The 21,878-nt window shown below is 37.4% G+C and overlaps 1 protein-coding gene across 1 annotated transcript; it reads right to left on the reverse strand.

Annotated features, from left to right (window-relative positions):
• Positions 1-1,423: 1,423 nt before the first annotated feature.
• LOC100890343 (MAM and LDL-receptor class A domain-containing protein 1-like) lies at positions 1,424-21,768 on the reverse strand. Its single transcript, XM_030976426.1, has 17 exons — positions 21,511-21,768; positions 19,002-19,089; positions 17,502-17,645; positions 16,670-16,938; positions 15,520-15,613; positions 14,813-14,980; positions 14,104-14,366; positions 9,421-9,511; positions 8,310-8,501; positions 7,598-7,866; positions 7,142-7,229; positions 5,938-6,120; positions 5,133-5,395; positions 4,078-4,303; positions 3,521-3,780; positions 2,588-2,675; positions 1,424-1,737 (listed from the first exon to the last, which is right to left on the reverse strand). Exons 1-17 carry the CDS (start codon positions 21,715-21,717, stop codon positions 1,583-1,585), a joined length of 3,048 nt encoding a protein of 1,015 aa, XP_030832286.1. The 5' UTR covers positions 21,718-21,768; the 3' UTR covers positions 1,424-1,582.
• Between the last annotated feature and the right edge of the window lie 110 nt (positions 21,769-21,878).

Consider the following 21,878-nt stretch of genomic DNA (forward strand, 5'->3'; position numbering starts at 1 on the left):
GCAATTCGGATAATTAAAAAAAAAAAACAATGACAATATAATTTTGTTTGATACGTTTTCAGTACAAATAAAAACGATGAATTTTACTTCCCATTCAATTTTTATGTCGTAAAAATCATGCCTAATGATTTTGACTATTGTCTCTTGTATGTCATTGATATAAATGTGTGATTTGTATGACAATTGCATATAATATAGCATAAAGGCTGCTTATGTGTCGATGTTATGCTGTAGTCTCAAGTGAACAAAGAGTTTTAATAACTGTATCAAAAATGCCAAGATTATTATGAGCAGGTGAGCCCTGTTTCATAACAGTGGTTTATCAATGAAAAGTTTAAAAAATGATATGTCGGTAAGCTACTGAAATCCTTGCATTTGATTGGCCGAGAGCAAATTTGGTATACAAAATCTGGGCACTTGTTATTGATAACAATCTGTATGAAACAGTTCGGGGCACTGGAACCATATTACTCATGTTCTAGCTTGAAGCCATACCATGCTATTTGTCAACTAGGAACATAAGCCTTGTGTTGTAGCTAGATGACAGCCAGTTCCCTGTTTCAAGATAATCATTATCAATAAGAATTAAGATACGGCAATTATTATACGCTACTAAAATCCTTACATTTAAATGAATTGTAGAGATCTATGGTAGTTGTTATTGATAACAAGTTTCATAAAACATGGCCTTAGCCTAGTAAAGTGTAATGAATATCGTCATCATCAGGTGACGGCCGAAGCAGAGATGAAGCTCACTCTTCGATACCATTCGCTCTTTGCCATCACAATCTTAGTAATCACGGTAGAGGTTTACGGTACACCATGTGTAAAGTCCTAGAAGGACTAAGGAAAGTGGATAGAAAATAGAAGTGAAAATAGAAAGGCGAGAAAGTGGAGATTGGAAGGAAGAGTATCTTTCAGAAGTGAGTATAGTCCTGAAAAGGACTGTAAACCAGAAAGTTGTAGATAGGATGAGAGGTTTGAGTAGAAGACTGGATTGAGTTGAAGAGTTGAGTAGAGTTGCAGAGCAGGAGCAGGAGAGTAGACTCGACGTTTCGGACAGGTTGACTGTCCGTCTTCAGGAGTGAAGACGGACAGTCCTGAAGACGGACAGTCAACCTGTCCGAAACGTCGAGTCTACTCTCCTGCTCCTGCTCTGCAACTCTACTCAACTCTTCAACTCAATCCAGTCTTCTACTCAAACCTCTCATCCTATCTACAACTTTCTGGTTTACAGTCCTTTTCAGGACTATACTCACTTCTGAAAGATACTCTTCCTTCCAATCTCCACTTTCTCGCCTTTCTATTTTCACTTCTATTTTCTATCCACTTTCCTTAGTCCTTCTAGGACTTTACACATGGTGTACCGTAAACCTCTACCGTGATTATTCATACCACCATGCAAACCTTCAAACATCATCTGAATCTTAGTAATGTATTCTACCTCAAGATTAAGATTAGGTGCAGTTATATCAAAGACTTTATGGGGGAGTTCCCCCTAATTTTTTTATTTTTGCAATATGGGCCATGGTTATGGTTCACCATGTTTGAACAGTACTTGGTCTACGTGCGTGCGTGTACTTTAGGATGCAAATAAGCCGGTGGACTTGGATGACGTGTTGCGATATTGGTGGATCACCATGACAATGAGTATGACAGCGATGAGGAGGAAAATACCCAGAATGACGCAGACTGCCATAGCCGAGCTATCCGAATCAGATCCCTCGCTGCCAGGGTCTTGATGTAAAAAAAAAACAATAAAAAAATAATTAAAAAAAACATTTCAAAGTGTTTTTATTTTAAAAAGTAGGCGATTGTTTCCATATCATAATCGAATTTCAGAGAGGAAAAATGACCCATCTCCATCAAAACCGTTTTTAAGTTATAAGAAGAAATTCAATAGTTTTGATAAGTCTAAAAGGTCGTACAGAAATGAAGTGGTAGTTAATATGTATAGGCCTTACATGACTGTAATGTGATTTGATTCAATTCGATTTATTGATTTCTGCAGTTTTCATACAATAATAATCAATAACAATATGAACATTTTGTACATGGTGGTAATATTTTTTTTTAACACAATGATTAAAACAATTTATGAAACAAAATGTTTGGAACGATTGACATAGCAAATGCAGAAGAGCTGCAGTGGCAGTATGGGCTTGACGTGCATGCAGCTCTGTAACTAAGGCCTAACAAAAGATGTTGTATTGCCCTTTAGGTGCCATAACATGGGTCGGTCGGTCGGAAACCTTTTTTTTTTTTTTTTAATTTTCCCCAAAATCTCAGTTTCGACGAACTTTGGCTCTTCTTCGTCTTATGTATTCAACGGCAAACATTTAAAATTGTGCTAAGGTATAAAAATAGTCATCAATATCTACAGCAGCACATCCATTGAATTGTCCTATCCCAGTCTACCCTCACCCCTAGCTCCTCTCTCCCTATTTGGAGCCCCACCCTCTCTGGAAAACTGGCAGTGTGTCTGCATGCAGGCATGATAACTGATTGTGCTGGCCAATTAGGTCTATACAACAGTAAATCTAGACCGGTTCAATTAAAGAATGAAACATTTAAATGGATCACTCACATGAACCACAAAGGTCGTCTATGGCATACAAATTATCCAGGACAACAAGGTCACCGTTTCCATTTCCTACGGTAGCCTTCATGTAAAACTGCCGGAATAAAACAAAAATTAGACCAAGATATCTTGAGCTTTAATTCATACTAAACAGTGGTATACTGGTATTGCGTTATGATGGCTAAACATGATACTACATGCACAGCAGAGAATAGTATGCGGAAATCGATGAAATCATATACATCAGAGACCTACATAAAACGCTAGGCAAACTTGAAAAGAAAGGAAAACATTCAAACTCTATCAGACTTAATTACTTTAACTTATCCTCAATCAAATCATCAAGCGAAAAAGCTAGGCCTTACGGCACATAATTATTATATGTTGGTAATGATTGAATTTTCAACAACATTGGCACAACAGAATCTAAAATGTATTTTCTCTTCACAGATGTTAACAGTAAATTGAGTATGCCCGTCTACAAATCTCGTTTAAATATCATTTATAATCTCATTTTAACCTGTTGACTACTGAATTATCTTATTCCCATAAGCTTAACACAGGGACCACCAGGTTCCAGTAAGCAATGGGTTAAGTGAGAAAAAAAATTGCTTGTGTAAAGCTGTTTGGTTTTGTTGCCAACCAGATGTGTAAATGTGAACATACGTTAAAGGAATACAATAGATAAGATTAGCCAAGATAAGATAAAATAAGAACATAATAGTAACGATGAGATAAGATAAGATATTGAAACGGCCCTATATGAAACATCACCCGAAAGACTTTGGAGAAATCAATCCAAGGACAATAATATACGTCACAATCTATCACATAGAAATCATGATTACGTAATATGTCATTGCATATTTCAATAGGTAATAGACAAGACTGCTGATATTGCCTTAGATTGATTTTCGATTGTTTTTGCCCAAAACCTACCCAATAATCGTCTCGAAATCCTGTGCTCTCGACGAGATACTTCACACTGGTCATGCCAGTTGGTTTGGCATATGACAGCAGTGTCTTCTCGGCACCGTCGCCTCCCACCCGAATTACATCCAAACTCATGTCGCCTTGGAGTGCGTAGAGGAAACGGATGCAGATATTATTGAGTGAGTTGGTAACTACGGGTGATTTAAGTTCTGCAGCATCACCCGATGTTCGGTTAGTCCCATCAACATAGATGAATGACCCATGTCCTAAATGAGAAATGAAATTAAGTTACAGGGGAATGGGGGTACAATTCTACAATGGAACATTTGGTAGGGGCGATCACCCGCCTCCTCTTCCAAAAAGTGATCAGTCGGCATAATCAACTTCTATTTTCGCATGTTTCAGCTGTTAGATTTGGTCATTCCTCTTCATGACTCTACCCTTTTTTTATTTTCAGAAGATAACTTTTAGTCTTTCTTGTTTTGCTTATCAGCAATTTTGAAAGAGCGTTGTGCGTGCCATACTTATATAAAATCCTGGATTCCACCTTTAACAATCCTTACCGGGCCAATCAATAGGAGGCGTGTCTCCGGTGCTCGCATCATACAATGCCCAGTCCATTTGGTCATTGGTGTCTTGTTGCATGCTACACCTGTCGCTGAAGCCATTCTCGAAGTTACATATGATCTCCGTATCAGAACGGCTACTACATAGTCCAGGTGTTAAGGTTATGTCGTCTAAAGCAATGTCACCGCGGTAACCGTTTCCCACCACACCTGTAAAAACAATCTTAATAGAAATGGGGCGGAGTGCTCGTTAGAATCTATCTATATTTCGTTTAAAAAACAAGGGGTGTATTATAGTAGTCCTACCGCTACTATTAATAATATGTCATTGTTTATCCAGGGAAGTCTCATTAGTATCAATGCTGTAATTTATATTTTACCTCAGTAACTGCCAGATACGCATTCACACCTTGGTGGGGAGTGGCAAATGTAGATTAAGGTCTTGCCAAAGGACGGTAGTGTCAGACTGAAATTCAAATCCGTCAACACTTTGGATTGAGAGTCCAGTGAATCAATCACTATACCAAGACGACTCCAGCTCCTTGGGCAGGGGTGGTAAAGTTCAGAAAAACGCTTAAGTCTAACAGTCTAAGATTAAATATTTATTCTTAGTTACTTTCTTTATTATACACATTGTAATTAAAAGGACCTTCAGGTAAAATCAAATGAGAAAACCACACACAGCCGACAAGTTCACATGATAGGATCGCTCTGTAAAATTAATGCTTGAAAGAGTCTCCAAAAGAAGGCTCCCGGGAAAGAAAGACAAAAAAAAAAATCAAGATTACACAGTAAACTCGATAGATAAAGATACTAATTACGATTCATATTAAAATATAAATGATGCATTTCGTCGCAAGGAGGATAGCGTTTGCGGTCTTTTTGCGGACAGTCCGCGATTTATTCTGACCATTAAAACCTTGATCCAGGGGCGCTACTAGACCATGTTCTTTTGAAAGGATGGCACAGAGATTTGCAGAAAGAAAGTAAAGACTGCAAAGTAACGACTTATACTCCCCCAGCAACTGAACGAAGAAATCTACAGCACTCACTTCCACAGGTCCGTACTTGATACCGACATCAACGTTGTACGGTTTCCACCCTGTCCCAGCCGGACCAGTTAGGCGAGCAATCTCTTCATCAGGGTAGTAATCACCACGATGCACTACCGTCAAAGAACCTGTGTCGTCACCACTCATATGATAAAAGAAAACCAAGCAGTAAGTAGTGTTGAAATAGTCGATCACCGGGGAGATGAGTTGAGCTCGATCACCTGGTCGACGAGGCTGAGAAGCTTCCAAGTACAAATATTGACCTGAAAGTGAAAATGACAATATGAATTCCAAAATGATTATGTTAAGTTTTGATTGTAGTTTGGACACCAGTAGAAGATTGATCATCCGTCAAGTAGCGTCAAAAATATCTGCGAAAATTGTTCATTCATGTCTTTTTTGAAAAAGCAAATAGACCATCGAGTACAGCCCATACAGGGGCGGTCGAACAGTTTCTAAAGTAGAGGATTTCTTTTCTCGATTACTGCCTTATCATTAATATCATTTAATCATATTGCGATGTAATCCTTAAACTGTTCGTTCTTCTATCATACTTGAAAGTATACAATGATAACTCTATTTCACGATGGTATATTCTTGATAGCAGGGCTTTGTCTTCTATCCTCCAATCCATAGTAAACTTACAAACTCCCGTCTCAGGGAGTAACTTGCAATTGATATCAAGCTGCGATTGATTTGAATCCAACATAACAAGAGACGGGGGCAAGGTATATCAATGTAACAACTCCAAGTATACTATAGAAACCATGCTCATTGCGTAAGAGATTAAGAATCTGGATCTAACCATCAGCTGTTCCTTTAGTATGGTCAGCGCTAGGTCCAGATCCATCGGTCCCTGTTGGTCCAGAATTCAAGAACCAGTCGAAGTCATCTTCATTGGTAGAATCCTCATTCGGCTGCGTATAACCGCATATGCCATCTTCGAAATTACAGTTGGCGACGAAAGGGTAGTTCGGTAGTGGAGATCCTACAAAAACAACGAGGTTAATAAGGTTGGATAATGGTAAAATTGCCAACACTAAACAGATATTATGTGAGATCTATTCTATTTTAAGCCCATGTACAGTTTTGATAGGAAAAATAAAATTGGAAACAACATGTTAGATATAGTCTCATATTATCTTCTCCTTGTATCAAAAGATATATATACATGTATACACCGGTAGATATATATATAAATATATATATATATATATATATATATATATATATATATGTATGTATATATACTTTATAATTATATACAACATCATTTGGTATTCTATCCATGATTTCCGACGGATTATAGTGTAATTATAATATGCAAAGAATGCTAGATATGTAAGTAGTGTGAGGGTAAACACAGTCCTCATTAGCTTTACCCGTGTGTTTAGTGCAGGCTGCCGATGTTAGAATTGTTATGTTCCAGGATGGTATCTAAATTATTTCTAATTTGTTTTATATTTTCTTGAGTGTAATCCATAGGGTTCTGGAATAGATAGCATTTATCCCATTTGATATTTAGTTCTTTTTTCTTTATTTGCATAGTCCTAGTTCCAAGTTGAGCTGCTCTAGCGGGTCCAAACTAATACACGATAAAACCGATACTCCAAATCCTACACCGAGGAGAGCCTTCGCACGATGCCACAATCCCATCATGCAACGGACATTCCCAGATTAATACAATAAACATTTCCCTCTAGCAGAATGAGAAAGACATGATACCCCTGCCAGATAAATCATTGACAGGCATGGAAATTATACCACCTTCTTTATCCTATTCCCGTCGCAAACGAGGCGTCATTTCGATGACATAGGGCTAAGCCAGTCTTGGACACCTTGTATTGTGACATCATACAAAAGGTGAGTGCAAAATGAATAATACAAACATTTTGTTGAGCTCCTTGCTTTTACGGATTCGATTAACGCGCTTAATAACCCAATCGAAATGATGACTCGTGTGTTCAATAGAAGACGTTTAGTTAATCCAAAATCATCTGTCACATTACCTGTGCATATGCCGTTTCCAAGCGAGAAGTCATCAACAGCTACGTCAGCCGAATATGAATATTGACCTATTGCTCCTTCAACGATGATCTGCATCAATGATGATACGAGAATAAACTTTAAAAACGATCATTTTGAGTGCTATACTGATATTTGGAATATTTAACAACATAAATGAATGTTACATTTTGACTCACCTTGTTGGTAACCGCAAATGCTTTTGGGGATACATTTCAGATAACAGCACTTTTACAAATATTAAAAAAAAAAAAAAACGTATTCAATAGCCTTCACCAATTGAAAGTGCGAATAAGCTTTTGATAATGACATGTTACGAAATCTCAGTATGATTTCTATATGCAGTACACAAGAGGGAACTGAAATCGCCCCGAGCAATCAAATGTACTTGTAGTCAATGTATTTGAATTTAAATGATCAAGTAGAAGTTAGGAGCTTACATAGAAACTCCTGGTGGACGAAGTTACTGTCATCTGACCCTCCATCCACTGCGAACCCATGTTGCCGTAGAGCTGGATGTTGGGATCATTAGACTGGGTGTAGCCGTAGGGTACGAGGAAGATGTTGAGAAAGTTGGAGTTGAGGCCGTCCATGAAGTACCAGAACTTGAAGCAGCGGATATTGGTGGCAGGCGAAATCAGCGGGGAACTGATCACCGCTCTGGTATTAGCTGGCAGATCCTCGTAAGAGTCTATCAGCATGTAATGACCTTTGAGGCAGAAAGAAGATAAGAAAGTCTTTTCCATCGTGCCTTGTATTTGTCCCATCAAAGAGTCGTAGAAAGGATTATTATCATTCTAATTTATTTATAAAATTTTCCAGGTTAGGATGCGAAAGCTAATGTGCTTAGATTAGCAATTAGTGTGCGCTTGTAAAAATGACGCCTGGCTAGAATGCTCCCCAGGGAGTGGAGAACGTGCATACATTCTGTGCAGGTAAGCCTGAATCCGATGACCGGGGTAATAATATAATTGCAGGGCCCTCAGGGAGAACAGTATGAATACTGATGAGGCTACCCTGGGTAAACAAGACATATTATTTATTATTATTAGTGTTATTATTATTATTATTATTATTATAAATTAGATGAGTTTATAAAACGAACTCAGATGTTAAAGACCACTAGACCGAGAGCCCGCGGTCAGTTTTTACCTTGGTCAGTTTGTAGAGTATGGTCGACGTCAGGACCACTGTTATAGCTCTTGGTCGGTCCACTGTGGAGTATCCAATCAAATCCATCTCGTATACTCTGGGTCCATCCACACATAGCGTCACTCGTGCTCTCGAAATTACAGTCGACATTGCTGGTCGAAGGAGGCAGGGTCGTTGGAAGAACCGTAGGATCTTAACATAAATGAAGAGAGTATAACAAAAATGATTTACATAATGTGAATGCAATCTTACTCAGAACGAACAAAGGATCCCAAGCAAAAGACCTTAAAACTGGACTCATGTTTTTGTGGAGAAAAAAAGAGAAGAAATCCAAGCAAATCTCTTCAAATTGCTTCATTCTGTCTCGGGTTTTGCATTTCAGGTATTAACAATAACATAAACCTGGCCTCAAGACACCAACACATCTATCTCAACATGGATTCAGCTAAGGTCGACGCCATTCTTCATCAATTATATCTAGCTTGAAGACAAGACGGTTTATACATATCTCTCGTATTCAGCAGCATGTTGCTACTCTTGCATTAATCCCTTGCTTATCATCTTGCCAAAAAATATCGGGCATCTTCCATCGAATATTTGGTAAAAGATGATGATCATGTACGCTCCACTGTAGCTGGAGAAACCCCTCTATTACCTGCGTGGTCAAATAATTCCCGCTGTCATCATGGTGTCGTAGTTCAATCGTTAGCCTATTGCTAGAGCCGATGTAATACTGGAGCGTCTCCACGGTGGTAGATATTAGCGCTATAAATATATTTATTATCATCGTCAAAACTGAAGCCATCCTCTGCTTATTATCGATCATACAGTTCTCCCTTATACCATGTCGTTTACTGGTAATGAGAGGATAATCGTTTGATTAATATGCTTGCTTTTGCTAATCATTCCCAGCTGACATCTCTGTCGCCACACTATATACAGATATTGACTGGTAGGGTGTGTAAAGGGAGTTTCCCAAGGGGTTATATTTTCCAGAAACGTGGCAGTGAAATAAAAGAAACTTCTCATAGTTTTGATATTCTATATGTAATAGCCGACTTTTAATCTTTACATAATAAAACGGCAAAAGTAATAATGTGACATTACTTACTTTCTGGACATTGTTGGCCTTCAAGGACACTGACGTCATCAATAGCTATGTCGTCACGCATATGGATGCCAGTCGTCCCTTCAAAGATTAACTGGAGGATATCGTAAAGGAAGAAAACATAAAGATTTATTGTAGATGAAAGGTTAAAGAGGCTATTTTTGTTTAACATATTACATAAACAGAATGAGAGTTGACAGATATATATTTATAACTTCTTCATTTTGTTTGAAAGAGAATCGTCAAATGACGACCTCTCGTCCGTATAGCGGACGATGTATACAACGTAATAGCAGCTAAATTGGAGGAGCAAGTTGTGGAGAAAGTGTATCAAGCTGTCAGTTTGGATTTGAAGAAATACACAGATGAAGTAGGAACCATGAAAAAGAAAATAGCTGAAATGAAGAAGGAAACAAAAGTGCTACAGGATGAGAAAGAAGATGCAGAACAATATAGTAGGAGAAATTGTTTACGAATATATGGCATTCCCGAAGGACCAGAAGTGAAGACAGATGAACTCGTTCTACATCTGTTCAATACGAAGCTCGGCTTTACAGTTCAACCGGACGCGATAGATCGCAGTCACCGCATCTCTCCACGTCCGAGCCACGCTGCTGATGAGGGACGTGAGCCATCGACTTCGCCAACGTACGCGAGTACTACGAGGAGGAACAAACCGAGACCGATCATAGTGAAATTTAGCAGATATAATGTCCGTAATGATGTGTACAGAGCCAGGACGAGACTGAAGAATTCAGATGGACCGAAAATCTGGCTAAAGGAGGATCTCACTACAAAGCGAGCTAACCTCTTTTGGGAACTTGTAAACAGCAAGAAGTCTAAGTCCTGCTGGACTCAGGATGGAAACATCTTCGCTCTAAGTACAAGGGACTCAAAAAAGACCAGGATCAGGACCACACAAGACATTGAAAACTTGTAAGAACTCCCTTCCCACTCTGTTTTATTTCGATAGCTAATTATCAATCATGCCTGGACAAATTAATCTGACTCACGTTAAATTTCCATGTATAGGTTGCCGAAAAGAAGTGAAAGAATATCATAATGCCTTATTATGTGTACATTGTAACAAATGGGCTCATCTGAGATGTTCTCGTGCATCTACTGATACGTTTAACTCTGATGCCAATTGGATGTGTAATTTTTGTATTCTTAAAGAACTCCCTCGATACGTCGATGAACCTGATATTTGTTCTCGAAATTCGGGTGCATGTAACTATGAAAGTGTCGATAAATGTTTTGAAAAGCTGAATTCACTCTCTGGTATCAATATTTGCCATTTAAATGTTAGCTCTCTGATGAAGAATTTTGAAGAGATTCGTAATATTTTAACCACATGTAACATTCATATTTTTTCTTTATGTGAAACGCGATTAGATGGTTTTATTTCTGACCCTGAAATATCCATGTCAGGTTATAAAATTGTGAGATTAGATAGAAATAAAAATGGCGGTGGAATTATAACTTATATTAAAGACACCGTACCATTCAGTATAAAATATGAATTCTTTGTTGATGGTTTGGAACTAATGTGCTTGGAGATCTGCTTACCAAAGCAAAAACCCTTCTTAATAGTTTATTGGTACAGACCACCAAATTCCCATAATGCACACTTCGAGAAATTTGAAACTTTGTTACAACTCTTAGAGTCATCCTCTAAGGATTTTATTATCTTTGGGGATCTCAATTGTGATTTATCAAAAAGACCTATGTCAAGTCAAACGAAAACTCTGAAGCGTTTAAGTGAGGAATATGATTTAAAACAATACATAAATAAGCCAACAAGAGTAACCTGTGTGACTGAGACACTAATTGATGTGTTTTATTCTTCTAATCATGAGAAAGTTTCTTTTAGCGATGTCATCCCTCTGAGTTTGAGCGACCATTTTATGACAGTATGTAATCTTGGTAGAGCAAGAACCATGAAAACACATCATAAGTACATGTATAGTCGTAATACGAAAAGATTCGATTTAGCTCAATTTAAATTGGATCTCTGTAATGTTCATTGGGATGATGTACTTTCTGACCCTGATCCAATCAGTGCTTTTGAAAAATGGAGCTCTAAGTTCAATTTAGTTTTAAATAAACATGCTCCATTAAGAAGAAAAAGAATTCGTCATAAAGATTCACCATGGATGAATAATGAAATTTTAAGTAGAATGCGAGAAAGAGATCGAATGAAAAGAAAAGCTAAAGGATCAGGGTCATCGAATGATTGGGTGATGTATAAAACACTAAGAAATACTGTCACATCAATGATTAGGGAATCTAAAAAGAGATATGTTTCGGAAAGCATTTCGAATAATGAAGGTAAATTAAATGCAATGTGGAAATCATTGAGACGTATCATACCTAAAAAAGTCAATGATAGCGGATTTCAAAAGATAATTATTGACAAAAAAGAAATAACAGGATCAAAATATATTGCATCATGTTTGAATGACCATTTTGTAGATTTACCATCTAAACGGAAGGGAACCAAAATATTTGGTGGTAATATGGATCAGTATATGACCCAAGTAAACTCAACATTTAAGTTTAAAGAGATTACAGATAATGAGGTTTTGAAATGTATTCATGATATTGCAAGGAATAAGGCCACTGGCCTCGATCAAATACCAGCCAGTTTCGTAAAAGATTCTATTGAATACATTGTTAAACCGCTAACTCATATCATCAATGCGTCATTAAGAAAGGGGAAAATTCCTTGTGTCTGGAAAAAGGCCCGGGTGACGCCTATTCACAAAGGTGGTGATAGAGCTAATCCCTGCAACTATAGGCCAATATCGGTCTTACCTGTATTATCTAAAGTGCTGGAAAAACTTGTGTTTAATCAAGTGTATGATTACCTTTCAAAGAATGAACTATTATGTCATAACCAACACGGCTTCCGCCCAAAACATTCGACTTTGACTGCACTCTTATCTCTCACAGAAGATGTTTGTAAACAATTAGACAATGGGTATGTAGTAGGTATTGTAACGCTTGACTTAGAAAAAGCATTCGATTTTGTATCATTTGAGATTTTGCTTAAAAAGCTAAGATATTATGGTTTTGATCAAAATTCAATATGCTGGTTTCAGGATTATTTCCATGATAGGGAACAATGCACTTTGGTAGACGGTAGCATGTCACAGAGCAGGAAAGTAACAAGTGGAGTGCCCCAAGGAAGTATCCTTGGGCCATTGATGTTTATTATCACTCTGAATGATTTATATAAATCAATCAACAAATGTTCCCTTTCTCTGTATGCGGATGACACTTGCATGTATTTTGCATCAAAAGACCCAAAGATATTAGAGAAAGTAATCAATGATGATTTGAAATCAGCTACGAAATGGTTTTCAAATAATGAATTGTTGCTTAACGTTGACAAATGTCAGGTCATGTTAACCGGCTCAAAGTCAAATTTGAGTCGTTTCTGTAATATTGATATTCGTCTGAATAACAAAAAATTAACTAGAGTAATGGAATGCAAATATCTTGGGATTTTGCTTGATTGCAATTTCTCATGGAACCCACAAATAGACCATGTAAAGAAAAAGGTTTTAAAGACATATTTTGCTCTAAAGCGAATGAGACAATTCACAGATGAAAAGATAGCATTAATACTGTACAAAACCTTAATTCAGCCTCATTTCGCTTATTGCAGCACGATTTGGATGAACGGTAGAGAAACTCGGTTAAAACAACTTCAAACTCTACAAAATAGGTGTTTGAGATCTGTACTTGGAGTGAATAGTAGATATCACACTGAAATTCTTTATAAAACCCTTGAAATTGACATGCTAAAAGAATACTGGGTCAAACAGGCTTTAGTTACTATATTTAAGTTGTTACATAATCTTGGTCCACCTGTTTTATCGTCATTGATCCAATTTAATACTAATGTAAGCTATAGGTTCCGTTACGCAAATTCACAAATCCCCCTTCCAAGACCTCACACTAATTTTATTCAACATAGTCCATTATATCATGCATCAAAACTCTTTAATACCCTACCCAACGATATCAGAATTATAAATGTTTTTAAATCTTACAACATTGAGATTAGTAAAATTCAAGATATTTGCTCACTTCTTCCATCTCGTAGATAATTCCCCCCCCCCCCTCTCTTTATCACTATGATTCTATTTTATACTTAAATTTCTGTAAATATGTTCACTTCTTATAAATTGCATATTTGTTTGTAAATTGTATTTTCATTGTTTTATTTTCTGTTATATGTAATCACGGCCCTGCTGAAAAACAGCTTTTGCTGAATGCGGGCACATTTGTATTATGTTTTTAACCGTGAATAAATAAATTATACCTACCTACCTACCTTTGATTTTTGATTTGATTTGATTTATTTATTCTCCGAATTTACAATAAAAACATGATATATATACATAACATTTACAACATAATATAAATATACATTTAGAACAAACATAATAAACAATGTAAAGAGAGAAAAGAAGAAGACAATAATGAAGTCGGAAGGACACCCTATCATGCTATGTAAGATTAGAAAAGAAACAAATCGTCATTGCATGTGCTGTTTGTTATAAGACGGGTAATAATAGAGTATACACTAATGTTTTATTGAGGAGGAAAAGAAATTCAACATTAAACAAGTGATTATCATGGTCTTTACTTGTATGATAAACTAAGAATCCTTACGCGACATGGGGTGAGCTCAATTGGGATCTGGTAGAGGCTCCTTCGCCACTGGTCACCATGGTTACCGGATATGCTAAGAAGAGGTGTCTCCGGGATATCTTCGCCGTCCTTGACGCAGTAGACGCTGAGCTTTTGTTCATCGTTGCCATAGAGATGCCACCAGAAATCGAGACAGGCTTGACTAGCTTGGCTCGGTATGATTGGGGAGATCATGCAAGCAGTCAGGCGATGTCCCACGTCTCCGTATAAGAATAAGTAAAACCCTAATGAAAGAAAAGCAACACAGTATGTAGTGGATGAATTTCCAATAAGGGATCGCACCTTTGATAAAATATCTGCTTTGTCTGGAATAAGTCTTCTGATTTTAAAGATAATATTCTGATCTTGGGACTATGTCCACGCGGACGTTTCTATCCTCTGTAGGCCTGTATAACCATGTTGGCAAATGTCATGTTATGCAGTTTTCAGTAGGTTTTCGCTATTTTGTGTTCAACTGAAGGGATTCAAGGTTTGCACAATATATTGATGACATTGGAACAATACACAATTATTTCGAAATATACTTTTAGTTTGATTCTTTGTTTGTTTACTGTCGAGTTTTGAAATGGACAACATTGTTACTATTCAGTAAAGGAGTTTTCAAGTACAAAAGGCTTATTTACTTATGAGTGTCGATTCAGAACTTTATCACCAGTTTTTGTTTACATACCAAACTCATCTTTGGTGGTATGGTCGTACTGAGGTCCAGCATTAATCCAAAGACCAGCCCTATTCTGCCAGATCCAGTCAACATCATCACTCTGGTCTTGTTCATATCCGCAGATCTCCACCTCCTCGAAGTCACAGGTCGCCTGCTTGTCATCAGATGGAGGCGTGTCTTTAAAGAAGAGAGACTTATCTCAAAAGGATTGTCGTATCTATAGGGACAAGGTGGGTATATGCCCCCGCTATTCCTTCGGTTCGGTTAGTCTAGGATATTGACTGCAAAAGAATTAGCGAAGCATGTATTGATAGAGCCTAATGTAGAATGTGTCTCGGGCTCGCTTTGTTTCTCGGTTTAGGGTTATTTTGGAGAGTTAATTTTAAGATTGCTTACTTCTCAATGCGAAACATAAAACCTGAAAAGACTAGAGATAGAAGAAAAGTTGGTGCACGGACACAAGAAAATTTCTTAGGATTTGACTTCGAGCCCTATGCCCTTGACTAAAGTGTCTGTGGATCAGGAAATATTCTGCTTTGGCCTAGAGATATGATGTCGGTTTGGATATACTTTTAAAACTATAAAACAGCCAGACCTATTTCTGCAAAGGAAGTTATTCTGCATACATGTCTAAATTAATCGTGGAGGACTATTAGAAACTGTCATTCAGCAAATGAAAATACATGTAAGATGATTATTAGGTGTAAAGCACTTACAATGACCAGGGCACTGGTCTCCCCTCTGGAAACTGAGGTCATCCAACGCGATATCGCCGATATAAGTTATACCTCGTACGGCCTCAAACACAATCTGAAAGGAATAGAAGAAATAAGGTACGGTGTCAAAAAAATTGCACAATAGATACTGATTATATAACATCAGCCTATCAGAGAATTCCCCTACCGCATACTTTTTGTTTCCTTTTCATGAATTAAAATGTGTAAATGTTCACATGTAATAGCTTTTCTTTTAACAACTATTATACGACTAAAACTATTTATCAAGAGACATCGGAGAGCTATCTAGAGTAGATAGTAAGTCATTATATAAACTGGGAACCGTTTCACAAAGACTTTTTTCAATGAAAAATGACAAAAATCAGTGACAAATCTGTTGATAACCAATCACAAGCAAGGATTTCAGTAGCTTATAACAAAAACTGTCATTTGTCACTGATGACAAGTTTGTGAAACGCCCCCCCCCCCCGGGGTGTATAAAAAAGGCTCTGATTCGATTAAATGCACGTGTATTTCACATTATCCTTCTTCTTTTTGTCCTTCATCCATTGTCTTCGGAGCTCGGCGGTATAGTGAGAGTGATAGGTGAAGGTATATAGAGTCGGAAAGCTTAGGTAGTACAGAATGAGGCACTGGTAGAGTGATTTTGGTGGATGTATTAGTAAGGCAATAGTTACAAGCCTACGGTTACTGGTAGTTTTGGGAGGAGACGAGAGCACAGGTTAAAGAAAAAGAACAAAAGGTATGAGGGTTGAGGTGGTTAGGGCTGGAGGAGAAGTTTAATGCTGTCCGTAAATGGTTGAGTTTCCTCACGAAGTTGAGTTTTTCTTGTCGGTAATATTTTGGCTAATTGCATATTTTTCTCGTTTAACACAATATCAGTTTTAAGGAATCAAATCACACGAAAAACGTTAGACGATTTGTCGCCGCTCTATTTAACGAATCTTTCAAAATTCTCTTCATGCCTCATCATTTAACACCGAATCTTTAACTTTAGTAGGACTACCATTAAAGGATAGGCTATACCCCCCTCCAAACACAACTCTGACCACTAATTTACTGTGCCATCCAAAGTGTATCGTTTGATGATAATTTCCCTTGTTTCATGACGTAATGTGACGAGACTTACGGTAAAATCAGTGTCCAAGATGATGTCCACCTCGGCTCCTCTCCACGTATCGCCCCTGTTTCCGGACAGCACCCATGCAGGATCTCCCATATCGGTACTGAGAGGCACCACGTACACCTTGAGCTCACCAACACCCGGTCCAAACATATGATAGAAGAAAGTGAGACAAGCTTGTGGACTCCCATCAGCTACACCCCGAAGAGTCGGTGTGATCAACCGGGCAACGTCGTCTACAGTCATGAACACCGCTTCGATGACTACATAGTAACCTGTATGGATGAATGGTCATCGTGAATGGTCATCGTGAATGGTCATCGTCAAATGGAAAGGTTGAAGCCAGTGACTCTTATAAATTAAATCGCCTGCACTGCCTCCATTTTTCTCTATGTCGTTTTCCACCAGACAGTCAGCGCATTCATAAAAAATACATGTGGGATCAGACAAACCGGTTGCCTACCGTCAATTGTAGAAGTAATAGAATCCTAATAGAACACAGTAGTAGTAGTAGAAGTGAGAAGTAGTAGTAGAAGTGAGAAGTTGAAATAAGATTAATAATAGTAAAAGCAGTAGTAGTAGTAGTAGTAACAGTTTAGTAGAAGTAGAAGTAGTAATAGTATAGCAGTGTATTGTAGTAGAAGTAGTATTATAGTAGTAGTGTTAGCAGCAGTAGTAGTTTAGTAGTAGTAGTAGTAGTAGTAGTAGTAGTGTAGTAGAAGTGGTAGTAGTATAGTAGCAGTAGTAGTAGTAGTAGTATTAGTAGTATTAGTAGTAGTAGTAGTAGTAGTAGTAGTAGTAAGCCATATTTCGGGGCAATGTTTAATCTGTAACTTGCCTTTATCTGTTCCAAGTGTGTGGTCCACAGAAGGCGAAGAATAGACGATATTTGAATAACCCTGAGATCTGTACCAGTCGACATCATCTGTTTGGTCCTGTACGATGGAACACATGCCTTCCTCGAATGTACAAGTAAAATTCTCTGCAAAGGAAAACAAGATTTACAGTTCAAGTTCAAGTTCAATTTTTATTTCCACATCATTCTGATTTAAAAAATAAAAACAAGTATAATTTATATACATATAGGCTAAACAATAACAAGCGTTAAAATGAAACATCTTCAATTGAAATCATAATGTGGTAGGAAAAACAGAGGCCAATGGCCTATAAAGATTATTCCTAAACATAATAAAATTACATAAAAGGTTTCTTAAATATATTAAAAACAAGATAGAAATACAAAAATTAAAATGACACAAAACATCAACATATAGAATTAAACCAGACAAATCCATTACAATAAACGAAAAAACAAAACAGAAAAGGCACTTATGTTAAAAAAAAATCCTAGTTATACGTATTTATTACAAGATATATTCTTAAACTTTCTTTTGAAAATTCACACTGTTGGGCATATTTGAAGTTCTTGAGGCAATTTGTTCCATAACTTTGGTCTGGCATAAATAGTTTGCTAAGTGTTGTTTTATAATTTATCAGATAATTGTTGTTCTTGAAAAGTTCTTCAGAATTACAGTGAATGAAGATAACAAGTTACACTGCGTCATGATATGTGTAGGAGTATGTGTATGTGTGTGTTTGTGTAGGCGTGTGCGGATGTGTGTGTGTGCACGCGTTGGTGTTTCTTTGTTTTTGCAATCGTATATTATGTAAATAAAATTTGCTAACTTTTGTTTTACAACTTTATCAGATCAATGGTCCCACTGATGTGCTTGTAGATGATGTGGGTGTGGGTTGGCGTTAGAGTGTGTGTGTGTGTGTGTGTGTGTGCGTATATTTGCATGTGTGTGGGGCATGGGGATGGATGTTAGGGTGCGAGTGCTTTTAAGTGGGTGTGGGTGGGTGGGACGTACGAGCGTATGGCGAGTGCCTTTGTGTTTATGAGGGTATATATTATCTGAAAGCTTATATCAAGCAGATCTGATATGCAACTACAGCTCTGCAAAAGGACCAAATTTGTTGCCCTCTTAGAACACTGTGATTCAGATGTGAACCTCGAACTATTTTCAGGGGACCACATAGGCGAACACAAGACCAAGTTTAATGGTATTGGACCTCTTTGTACCTTTAAGAGTAGCCTATAAAAGCATTATCAACTTTTCATCCTCTGGTAAATAGGGTGGGTCGAATGCTACTGTGAGTGAGACGACCAATAACAAACCATGAAATTTTTATCGAGGAAAAACATAACTCTCTATTTGAGTGAATTCGGAAGCTCTTCATAGGTCTGAGGGAATAAGAACGAAGAAAAATGCAAAAATTCGAAAAATTATGTCACCAAGTAAGATGACAATAATTGAGTTATACGGTATAATCTTACCCACTGGGCATGAGCCATCACTTATCGTGACGTCATCCATTGCAATGAAAGCCCTTTCGTCTATGCCCACAATAGCTTCGAATGAAACCTGAAACAAAATTAATTTAAATGCAATAAGTACCTGTAAATATATAACCTACGTTTTCATATTTACTGGAAATGAATAAAAGTTTAGATAAAATCTAGAATAAAAAACATCCACAGATTCTTTATAAATGGATCAGTCCTGTTTTGTGCATGCTAGAAAAATCAGTGCCACAGTGGTAGAAGTGCTTGATAAGTATCTCTTTTTGCTCTCTTCAAAGTATACTTCCAATTTTGATATACCGTTGGTGCATTAATAAATAATGATAATACATAACTGTCACGAACACGTATCCATTATTAGTCTCGATGGCTGGTTTTGCAGTTTTGTACAAATTTCCTTTATCTACCCATGCGCAGATAGACTGATGCAAAAACAAAAATATGTCAAACGTTTATGATGATACCTTGATCGTTTTTGCAAAGTTCTGTATATCATTTTTCAAATACTACGTTGCGTAAGAGTGTATTTAGAAAATAAAATAGCCCCAAAATCATGAGTATGTGTAAACTTATTTAAGAATAATCATGGATTTGAGTAAGATTGACGATTAAATCCGTCATATTCATCGGCCCGAATTCACAAAGCAAGGTTTGAGCTCAGACCAAGGTTTGAGCTCAAACCTCCTTTTGTTTCGCCAAACCTCCTTTTGTTCTTTACAAACCAGGTTTGTAAAAAACGCGTAAAACGCGTCATATGACGTACGAAAACCAAGGTTTGTCGACAAACCTCCTTTGTGAATTCGGGCCATCGTGTACGAAACCCAAATGCCCTTACACTTGCATATTCCACCAGGAGGCATATCCCATTGGTTGAGCAGGCACGTGTCCTGAACCAAATATGCATATAAGCATAATCGCTCGTGTGTCGCCGTCAATAATGTTATATACCCTCCCCCTACACAATGACAAATTTGAAAACTTGTCAAAAATAAACTGTTGAAACGTACTTATGCTTAATATGAATAGGGAAAGTGATAGTTTCTTTTTCTTTTTCTTCTTCTTTTGCTGAAGGCCTATCGGAACATTTTGGAACATAGTTATGCCCCTAAGTCATTGGATACTAGTTCTGCCACTTATTTTCACACCTCACTCGTGATCAACTGATCATAAAGATTTGTTACCATTAAAGATAAGAATCTGCCATAAAAAGCCTATCATTTATTTAGTATTCTCTAGTTCGTAGACCCCCAAGTTGAAGACAGCGTTCTTAAATACATTTTTTATTTCCGTCTAGGACAGAACAAACTACAAAGGTACAAGCTCGGGTGTCGATGTGGCGAGGGGGCGGTGACATCGATGTTTGTTTAATTCTAGTATTTTTTTAATTATTTAATTCAACGGTAATTACTTGTTCATTTTGTAAACTTTTTTGTCTTTATTCCTGTCTATCTTGTATTTTCCACAACCATAAGCTAGTACAATCAGATCAGATCAGACTTTTTGCAGGAGCGATTTATTCCCTAATTCACCCCTCAAACGTTAGTAAATTTGTTCCTAAACAAAACCCACTCCCTTTCAAGAGCAGAAAAGCAAAATATATATAATAATATATGAGGCTGGACCTAGCTTCGATGACAGACCATCCCCAAGTTAAGACAGGATGATGAGTGTATCCATTATCATTGGGGGCAACAATCTTCCTTGTTTTATGAAAAGACTCTTATCCGAGAACGAAAAACTAACCGTTAACCGTAAAATACAAACTGACCGTAAAAATATACGTAAAACAAAAAGTATAGACCTTAAAGGGCCACTCTAACCAACTAACATAGCCTTTTAAAACATGAAAACACCTCTACTTATTAATATTCCAGCCTCTGATTTTTCAGAAAACCTCTGAAACAAGGCCCAAAAATGATAATAACCATCCATTTTTCACAGATCTCACGCTTGCTGGGCTACGCCCCTCGAAAAAAAGGGTAATACGGTCACGTGGCTTAATGACGCATTTGACGTCATTGCGGGCATGTCCGATTTGATAATTTGAAAATTTGATAATTAGGAATGACGAAATTGCCAGAAACGCACTCTGGGATTATCAAGTGCATATTATTTTTCGGATCAATATCTTTTTTTTTCTTCAATTAATATCATTGTTTGCCTTTATATAGACATCTGAATGCCTAAATCACTCTCTTTTTCACCGGAGAGGCTCCTGCAGTGACGTCATATGCTATTAAGCAATACAGCTCCGAAACTGGGATTTTTTTTTCCTGAGCGGTCTGAGTCGTCATTTCTAAAGCTAGATTCCTGAATTATTGATGATTTCTGAGAAAAATCATTGTCATGTTCGGAATCTCCATCAAAAATTAATCTACATGTCTTTTTTCCATTTGTTAGCCCGTTTTTTGTTAGAGTGGCCCTTTAAAAGAAACATAAAAACCGTAAAAGAAAATCTAAAAACCGTAAAAGACCAACCAACCTTATAACTGTCTGACTGCGGATCAATAGTGAAGATCCCCCGATTCCAGACGCCTGCCGTATTACCCGTCCTCTCCCAATTCGTCGTCGACGGCATACTCGTCGTCGACAACCAATGGTAGATATTAAGCTGTCCGGCATTGTCACTGCTGATTTGGTAGTAGAACTCGAGACATTGTGACTGGAAATTCTGAGCGAAGTTGGGCATGTTTATCTGTCCCGAGTGCCCATTCAGAAGAGTACCGGTAGGTGCGTAGAGGTAGTGCCCTTAATGAAGAAAATAAAATAAACGAGAATAAACATTAACTTGTAACTAATTAAGCTTTTGGCATCGACGAATAACAAAACAAGACAAACATACTGGGTTAA

This window comes from Strongylocentrotus purpuratus, unplaced genomic scaffold, assembly GCF_000002235.5.
Source record: "Strongylocentrotus purpuratus isolate Spur 01 unplaced genomic scaffold, Spur_5.0 spur5_scaffold_9, whole genome shotgun sequence".
Classification (NCBI taxonomy): Eukaryota; Metazoa; Echinodermata; class Echinoidea; order Camarodonta; family Strongylocentrotidae; genus Strongylocentrotus; species Strongylocentrotus purpuratus.